The following is a 9,893-nucleotide window of genomic DNA, read 5'->3' as shown; positions in this document are numbered from 1 at the left end:
CGCGAACCCGGTTCCCCTGCATCGGCAGGCGGACGCGCAACCACTGCGCCACCAGGGAAGCCCCCCTTGTTCTAATTTGCGCTTCTAATTTTGTGTGTTGAAATATAGTCTTGTTACAATATGATTAAATATATTTAACCTAGCTCCTTAAAGTGTTATATGAAGTGTTCTCTTTCCTCTTGTATAATATATATGGAGTTTGTAAGAGGAAATATATTTATATACTGTCTCTGTTTCTCTTTCTCCTAATTTCTATATGAATATATGTATATATGGAAATATGAGTTTCTAATGCAGTTCCTTCAGAATAAATCAATAAAATTGCAGGTTTTTGCTTAAAAATTTGTGTTAGTATTACTAGTCCTCTCTATAATAAATACAGTCTAAAAGATTTGATTCACTTATGGTATTTTGTCATTTCATCATGTTAATTTATGAAAGATTATAGGGCCATTTATAAATTTTTTTTCAGAACGTGAATTTTGGTCTAAAGTCTGTACATATATTTTTGTACCTATAGTGATAAATATAAAAAAGAAGACAAGTCTGTAATTAAGTCTGGAGAATAGGTGAAATGTTAGAGATATAATGTGTTTCTACTCTTGTATTGAAATTAAAATAGTTCTTTTTGAATGCAGGAAACTACTGCTGGCTATCTTGCAGGAGATTCTTACTCTACCCACCACCCCAATATCCCTAATTTCTTTTCTTGTTGAGAGACTGCTCCACATGATTATAGATGATAATAAGAGAACACAGATTGTAAGTAATTTTCTTCATTCTTGATAGAGATAAAAGGTTTTGGTCAATAACATTGAGGGTTGTCTTATTCTCTTTTCAGTACTTTTGGCTTTATTTGTCTTTAATTGCTTTTGTTTTAGTTTTGTCTCTTTATCAAGTCTTTAAACTTCTTAAAACCAAATCTCTCTCACACACACATTTAAAAAAATATCTCCTTTCTTTTACCATACCTATCGTTGTGTTGAATCAGTTTGAAATGGAGCAGGTTAGGGAAGAGGTGACATATAGGCATTGGTTGCTAGAAGGTATGAGGGCCGACTGAATTTATACATACCTGGGTTCAAATCCCCTCGGATGCTTTCTGGATTTGTGGCTTTGCCTGAGTTATTTAATTTAGAATTTTTACCTGTCTGCAAAATAATAATAACGAAATTTATCTTTCATTGTTCAATGAAGCAATGTTCATAAAGTGCTTGATAAATACAGAAATAAATATTATCTATTATTTTACTATATTCAAGTGTTATTTTCTCTGGGGTAGCCCAAAAAGAGAGGCCTGTATCGTTGATTTTCGTAAAATCATATAGTCTTGGAGTTGCGAGTTAATTCAAAGGTTGTCTTTTCCACTCCTTCCTTATATAGATATACTTACACATAACATAAATTCTTTCTACAACATCCCCAGTTAGTGGTTATCCAGCACCTGCTTAAGGTACCTTCATTTGGGATGCAGCTTTTTCCTGAATTGGCCAACTCCAATGCCCAGTGGCTCTGAAAGGAAAGTGTTTAATTTGCTGTCATTATTTATGCCTTGTATACCCAAATGAAGAATAAAAGAGTATTCTAATTTTTTATATTCCACTCCCATTGGAGCTGAACAAGGGAGGGAGTTGAGGATTTTAGGCAGAAAATTTTAGTTTTATGGTGCCTAAGATTAGATGCTATTTTCATTTTTTCTGTTTTAGAGTACTATATGAAGGAGAATTTATCTTCAGTGTCTATGTGCCTATTTACCTTCCCATAATCTTAAGAGTTTTTAGTCAGATGTATTGTTTGGTCATTTTTTTTCTAAAATTGTCTAGCAAATAGAATGTGTGCCATTTTTGCTTGTATATTTTGCTCTATTTTTCAAGAGATTGTGGATACAGTTTGGAGTTTTGTATAACAGTTTGATGTCATTTTCTGATGTATAACATATATTAAAGCATGTATTCTGAATTATAACTTATCAGGTTACAGAAATTATCTCAGAGATTCGGGCACCCATTGTTACTGTTGGTGTTGATAATGATCCAGCTGATGCAAGAAAGAACGAACTCAAGGTAACTGTCTTCTAAATTAAAGAAATGCTTGAGTATATTGTAGTTGCGCAAGTCGTTTATTTTTTCTTGTACATTTTCAAAATTGCACAAAGTCAAATTATTGATTAACTATTAAACTATATAAGAGTATCTAAAATGTTATCAGATTATGTCAGTCTGAAAGATTTGCCAATCTCTGTTTCAGGAATACTACCACTTTTTCTGTATGTACCTGACTGCTTAACTTCTAGATGGTTGAAATGGTTCTAAATAATACTCTTTAGTTTGCTACGGATTTCACATTAATAGTTTTTGTTTGGTGTTTACACAATTTATATCTTTTCTTAGATGGCTGAAATAAAAGTTAAACTTATTGAGGCGAAAGCAGCTTTGGAAAATTGCATTAACTTACAGGATTTTAATCAAGCATCAGAATTAAAAGAAGAAATAAAAGCATTAGAAGATGCCAAAATAAACCTATTGAAAGAGACAGAGCAACTTGAAATTAAAGAAGTCCACATAGAGAAGGTATAGATACATTTTTCATATTAAATTTCAGCTACTGTTAATCATCTCAACTAAACCTTGTTTTCTTAACTCAGCTGCCGGAATATATTCACTTAGGAGGGATTTTTAACAATGCCATGAACTAATACAAAAATAATATTTTTCCTCCTGTTCCTTTCTATTTTGGACTTCGAAAGGCTTTAATGAACTTTAATTATTGTAGCTAGGACTTTATTTGATTTGCTCCCTTGTCATGCTAATCCCTAGAATCTGAAGTCTTTCTTCCTTGCCAAGGAAACCTGCCTTCCAGTGGTTTCCTTCTCTTTGTTTTGTTTGTCTTGAATGGTTTGGAAAAGGAAAATGCATCTTTCCCTTATTTGTGGAAGACTCATGACCTTTCCACTGCTAGGAAAAGAATTTCTATAGTAACAGTGCCATTATACAGATATTTTTTTAAAGTTTAATTACTCGTTTTTAGAAAAAGCTAAGTAACTTTGTTATTTTAAATGAAATACTGTATAAAATAGATAACTAATAAGAACCTGCTGTATAGCACAGGGAATTCTACTCAATACTTTGTAATGGCCTATATGGGAAAAGAATCTTAAAAAAAAAAGAGTGGATATAGGTATATGTATAACTGATTCACTTTGCTGTACACGTGAAACTAACACAACATTGTAAATCAGCTATACTCCAATAAAAATTAAAAAAAAAAGAAATACTAGACTTATATATCTAATAACATTTAAAGCTTTGTTTCAGCAGTCTTTTTAAATTAACTTAGTTGTATTTGATACACTAATATTTTAATGTAAGGTAGAATGGTATCAATTACTATAATATTTGCTATTAACTTTATTTATTTATTTATTTTTAACATCTTTATTGGAGTATAACTGTTTTACAATGGTGTGTTAGTTTCTGCTTTACAACAAAGTGAATCAGTTATACATATACATATGTTCCCATATCTGCTATTTAACTTTAACTCAGGAGGTCTTTTAGGATCTTGCCTTTTGTAGTAAACATCATTTATTACTGTAGTTTTGGTTTGGGGAGTGCTGATTATTCTTATAAAGAGAATGCTGGATAGGGAAGAGTTTACTATACAGGAGAGTTTTGTAAGTTATGTCCTTGAGCTCTGCAGCCATAGACATCCCTGCTCTAACACCCCACCTTCCCAATGGATATGCCTGAATTTTATTTTCATAGCTAAGTAGCTTATTTCTTTTGTTTGATCAAGTCAATGGATCATTATAGGCTCTTAAATTTGAGGAGCAAATTTAAAGTGAAAAATGAAAATATAAACTGAAAAATGATATAAACTGCAGGTCTGAATTAGGAAAATTTTAACTAGGGTGATCTATCATGATTAATATTATCTGTTTAACTTTACTTGCTTTGACCATTTATCTGTTCATTTGTCCTATTTAAGGGTTATAAATCTATTACAGTATAATTACAGTATAGTATAATAAATGCTATGTTCAGGTAAGTATAGGGGTTTTACAGAGAGGGTGGTATTGGCTTCCCCAAAAGAAATGTTTCAACTTGAGATTTGAATAAAAATAATATAAGCAAGTAGTTATAGGATCCTTTTTTTTGTGGTATTCACAAGTATAAATTCATTTGATTCTCATTATGACCTAACGGAATTGGTACAATTATCCTTACTTTATAGAAGGCAGGTAACTTGCCTGAAGTTATACAGATAGTAAATGGTAGAGGCAGGATTCAAACCCAGGCAAGTGGCTTTGATTGTGCTTTTAATGCACTCTGTGTCATCTCTCCTCTTTGAGTTGTTAAGGGAATGTTATAGGCAGATGGAATGACATGTGTGAAGGCCTAGAAGTTAAAGAGTGCCTGTTGTGTTTAAAAACTTCAGGTGCACATGACTAAAGAATTGAGGCGGAGAGGTAAGAGATAAATCTGGGGGAAGAAATTAAGGGCCAATTCATGTAAGGCCTTGTATAAACAATATTTTAAAAATTGTCCCTTACCCAAAGATCATGGTGAACCACTAAAGATGAGATTTATGTCTTATAAAGATCACTGTTACTCAGGAAATGAATTGCAGGCAGGCATACTAGTTTGAAGACTGTTACAGTAATGTAGGATTGAGATGAGTGCAGTCTGAACAAGATAATGATGGTGGATATGGAAAGAAGTGATGGATTTGAGAAGTATTTAAGAATTAGTAACAAGGAGAAGAGTGAGTCAAGAATGTATCCTAGGTCTTTTGGTTTGGACAGCTGGGTAGATGGCAGCGAAATTTATGGAGGTAGCACAGGAGGAGGAATTTGGGTAATGATTGGTTAGTTCCCTTTTGGACATTTTGAGTTTGGGAAGCCTGTGGACCATACAGGAGGAAATGTCTTATGGCAGTTTTATATATGAATCTGAAACTTAGAAAATAGTTGAACCAGCTTATAAATGGTAAATTTTGTGACTGGATAATGTTGTGCAGGGAATGTGTATAGAGACAACATGTCTTGGACAAAAAACCTCGAGAAAGTAAACATTTAAGGCATGGGCAGAATATATTTTTACTAATGCTGAATATTTTGTATTTCATTTTAGAATGATGCTGATACACTACAGAAGTGTCTTATTTTGTGCTATGAACTGTTGAAACAGATGTGCACTTCAACAGGTATAGGTGCAACCATGAATGGCATCGTTGAGTCTTTGGTATGTTGGTGCACTTTGAGGCTTTATTTTAGCTCACGCCTTCATCATTTTATAAGTAATATGTTCCTTGGGGTTCGAAAGAATGGAAAGACCATTTTAAACATCTGATACATATAAATGGTAAAAAAGAAAAAATAATACAGTGGCTGCTTCATATTGTGAGGATTAGATTAAGATAATGCATGTAAAGGACCTGGTATATAAGTTATAATTATTCCTTTAGAAAGTTTGAAAAAATTATTTTATGCTGGAAAGAGGTGCAGAATATCTTCATTTTTTGAATAGTAAGAGGAAATACTGAGATACATAAGGAATATTTAAGTACCAGAATCTTGCTATGTAGAAAGACTGAGAAGGTTACATTTTAAGCCCTGTGAAAGGAATTTGTTTATTATTATATATTTAAGGACTTTATTAAAGTAACCCTTCATAGGTAATCTCCATTTTACTGACCAGAGGGATATAAATACCACAAGCCTTTAGAACCACATTGTCTGATAGAAATATAATGCAAACCACATGTAACTTTAAATTTTCTAGTAGCCACATTTAAAAATTAAAAAAAAATGTGAAATTAATTTTAATATACATTAATTTAAATATATTTTAATATATTTAACCCAGTATACCCCAAATATTATAATTTCATCATTTAATCAATATTTTATTGAGATATTTTAAATTCTGTTCTTCATACTAAGTCTTAAAGCACATTTCAGTCTGGACTAGTCATATTTCAAGTGTTCATAGCCACATGTGGTTAGTGGCGACAGTATTAGACATGCAGCTTTAGAGTATTCTTTTTAATAGTGCTACTTACCCAAAGCAAATTTTGAATGTATCCAACCTCTTCCAGGATTCTCCCCAAATTGTTTTTACTTGGGATTAGTGAAAAACAGCCAATGAATGTGATCTAAAATCTAGTTCCTTGGGTTGTCATGAGTTTAAAGACCAATTATTGTTTTATAACAGTCTAGAGCTGATTAAAACTAGATCTGTTAAACCGTTAGAATTTAGTTTTATTTTTAACAAAGCAGATGTCTCTAGTGAAAAGTGATACTTTTAAAGTTCTGCTTGTATACTTTATGTCTGGTTCTATTGCAAGAGAATGATAAATGATGGTATAATTAACTGCACAATTGAAGTAGTAAATATGAAGACTTAACGTATATATGTGGGGAAAACAATATTGAGGGAAGAAAGAACACAAAATTAAATGGTCATAATGATTTTAAGTATATAAAAACAATCTGTCTAAAGATTGAAAGAGACTATAGCGGGATGTAAATGAGTAAGGTATTTAAATATAGGAGTTATAATATTTTAATGAAATTACTGTGCTTTAAATAAAAATCATATATTAAGTGAACAAATACTTGTTGAACATCTATACACCCAGTGCTGGGGATAGAGTATACATGGTGTACAGAACACATGCAGACTACCCTTTTTGGATCTTCTGGTCAAGTGAGGGGGGGCATCAATCAAATAAACAAGTGAAAGCTTATGCCATTGATAATTGCTATGAAGAAGAGCTTTATGGTCATATGTGAATTTATGATAATGAGATTTCATCTGTTTATGGAAGGTGACCTTGAGGTGATGTTTGAGTAGACATTAACTATGTGAAAAAGAGGGAAGAATGATCTAGACCTACTCTCTTCAGTATGGTAGCCACCAGCCACATGTGGATATTAAAAACCTGTGGCTATTAAATCTAGTCCAAATATATATATGTTTATACATATTTATAAATGTAAAACTACATTGGGTTTCAAACACTTAGTACTAACAACAGAAATTATCTCAATTTTTTATAAACATGAAAAAAGCCACAGCTAAAAAACAAATCTCAATGTTTTAATATTGATTACATGTTGTATTGATAATATTTGGTCTATATTGAGTAAAATAAAATGTATTAAAATTAGTTTCATCTGTTTCTTTTCCCTTTAATGTGGCTACTAAAAAAATTTTAAATGACAATACTTGGCTTGCATTATATTTCTAGTGGACAGCACTGAATGGGAGGCATTGAAATCAGCTCAGTTGAATAAACAGAGAGCAAGAGATAGCATGGTATAAGGTGATACTGGGAAAGACTACACAATGAGGTGTATCATATATTATGTTAAGGAGTTTTATCTTTTCTATGAGCATTGGGAAGCCATTGAGTCAGTTTTGGCAGGTGGAGGGAAGGTATCTCATGATCAGACTATATTTTGCTCTGACTGTATTCTTCTGTTTTACTGATTTAATATTTACCTTTTTTAAAACCAAAAGTTGACTTTTTTGGGTTAATAGACTACGTGGAAATGAAGTAGGTCTGCGAAATCATACAGAAATTTGCATTTTTTAATATACTATTGTAAATTTCTTATCCTAGTCAAAATTATTTTAATTTCTAATTCACTTTAGATTCTTCCTGGGATAGTAAGTGTTCATCCTACAGTAAGAAATCTGGCTGTTTGGTGCTTGGGATGCTGTGGACTACAGAATCAGGATTTTGCAAGTAAACACTTTGTATTACTATTGCAGGTAGGATTTATCTTGTGATTAAAATCTTGATTATACTTCTTGAGATAAATAGTCTGTGGTGATTTTGCTAGTATTATTAAGTTTAATCGATTCCAGGGCTTGTTGATGATGATGATGATGATTATGGATGACTTTTAAGGGCTCAGTTTTCATTTTTTTGTTATTAAAACTTTTTTGTAGCAGAAAGATGAAATGTCAGTTATTTAAGGTATTTAAAAAATTAATCATATAGCAGATATTTATTGAGTACATATTATATGCCCAGCATTATTATAGACTTTAGAAAAAAATAAGATAGGTAATGAAAAACATGATAAAAGTTGCTGTCCTAATGGAGCTTACATTTTAGAAGAGGAAATACACAATGAAAAAAAATATGTAGTATGTCAGATGGAAAAAAATAAAGCAGAGAAGGGGAATGAGGACTGGAAATAGGGAAAGGGAGCAGTTTGGTTTAGAAAGACCTCACTAATAAGTCAAAATTTGGGCTGTTACCAGAGGGAAGTGAGAATTAACCATGTAGATCTGGGTAAGAGGTTTCCAAAGAGAGGGAAGAGCAGGGGAAGGGGTCCATCAGTAGGACTTTGCTTCACATATTAAAGGAGCAGGAGCTCATATGGCTAGGCCAGATTGAGCAAAGGGGAGAATAGTAGGAGAAATGATTCGCAGGCAGCTGGTCATCCATGTCTTCTAGGGATTTCTAGTCTGTAAAGATGTACCCTTCACAGTGAATGAGATGGGAAGGAATTGGTAGTTTTTCTTTCTTTTTTTTAAAAAAAAATTTATTTATTTATTTGGTTGTGTCGGGTCTTAGTAGTGGCATGTGGGATCTTTTGTTGTGGCGTGGGCTCTTCATTGCAGCACGCAGCCTTCTCTCTAGTTGTGGTGTGTGGGCTCTGAAGCACACGGGCTCTCTAGTTGTGGCCTGAGGGCTCTAGAGCACATGGGCTTAGTTGCCCCGCTGCATGTGGGATCTTAGTTCCCCAACCAGGGATCAAACCTGCATCCCCTGCATTGGAAGGTGGATTCTTAACCACTAGACGACCAGGGAAGTCCCAGAATTGGAAGATTTTGAGTAGGGGATTTTTATGCTGTGACTGGATATAGTGTTGGTTAGACCATGGGTTGTTTTTTTTTTGTTTGTTTTTTTGGTGGTACGCGGGCCTCTCACTGTTGTGGCCTCTCCCGTTGCAGAGCACAGGCTCTGGATGCACAAGCTCAGCGGCCATGGCTCACGGGCCCAGCCGCTCCGCGGCATGTGGGATCTTCCCGGACCGGGGCACGAACCCGTGTCGCCTGCATCGGCAGGCGGATTCTCAACCACTGCACCACCAGGGAAGCCCCATGGGTTGTTTGGCAAACCTTTTCTCTAAAGGTCTAGAGAGTAAATACTGTAGACTTTGCAGGCCATATGGTCTGTCTCAACTATTGCTTTGCTGTGGTAGTATGAAAACATCCATAGATGATACATAATTGAATAAGCATAGTTGTAGATCAGTAAAACTTGTATTTATGGACACTGATACTTAAATTTCTTATAATTTTAGCATATAATGAGATATTATTTTTTAACCATTGAAAAATGTACAATTATTCCTAACTTGCAGGCTGTATAAAAACAGGCAACAAACTGGAATTGGCCCATGAGTCATAGTTTGCAGATCCCTAATAGTAACTATAGGGATACGGTATGGAAGGAAGGATACTCATAAGGAAGGTATTGCAATAATCCAGGAAAGAGGTGATGATGACCTGGACCAGTGTTGTGATTATTTGGGTCATGAGAAGTGATGGTAATTTAAGTTTGAAGACAATGTCTATAGAATTTGTTGATAAATTTGATGTGGTGTGTGAGAGAAAGAAGTGGAAGAAAACAGGATTTTGGCTGAAATAACTGGAAAGATGGAATTGCCCTTTCCTGTGATGGGGAAAACAGAACAGGTTTTATGGCAGGTAGTTGAGGTAAGGAGTTCAGTTTTGGACATGGTAAGTTTGAAGTTTGAGGTACAAGTGGATATATTGAATAGGCTTTTGTGTGTGTGTGTGTGTGTGTGTGTGTGTGTGTGTGTGTGTGTGTGTGTGTGTGTGTGTGTGTGTGTGTGTGTGTGTGTG

General features: G+C 33.9%; 1 protein-coding gene across 3 annotated transcripts in view; it reads left to right on the top strand.

Moving 5' to 3' along the window:
* Positions 1 to 9,893, top strand: part of NCAPG (non-SMC condensin I complex subunit G) — a 38,899-nt gene that overhangs the window by 10,016 nt on the left and 18,990 nt on the right. For all 3 annotated transcript variants that reach the window (XM_024119427.3, XM_007101874.4, XM_028492101.2), the window contains 5 exons: positions 639 to 762; positions 1,974 to 2,063; positions 2,391 to 2,570; positions 5,133 to 5,243; positions 7,662 to 7,781. In XM_024119427.3, the coding sequence (XP_023975195.1) occupies positions 639 to 762; positions 1,974 to 2,063; positions 2,391 to 2,570; positions 5,133 to 5,243; positions 7,662 to 7,781 (625 nt within the window). The remainder of the gene's footprint in view (positions 1 to 638; positions 763 to 1,973; positions 2,064 to 2,390; positions 2,571 to 5,132; positions 5,244 to 7,661; positions 7,782 to 9,893) is intronic.

Source organism: Physeter macrocephalus, chromosome 7 (assembly GCF_002837175.3).
Source record: "Physeter macrocephalus isolate SW-GA chromosome 7, ASM283717v5, whole genome shotgun sequence".
Lineage (NCBI taxonomy): Eukaryota > Metazoa > Chordata > Mammalia > Artiodactyla > Physeteridae > Physeter > Physeter macrocephalus.
The sequence above is the reverse complement of the archived record's forward strand: the minus strand, read 5'-3'. Positions and strand labels throughout refer to the sequence as shown.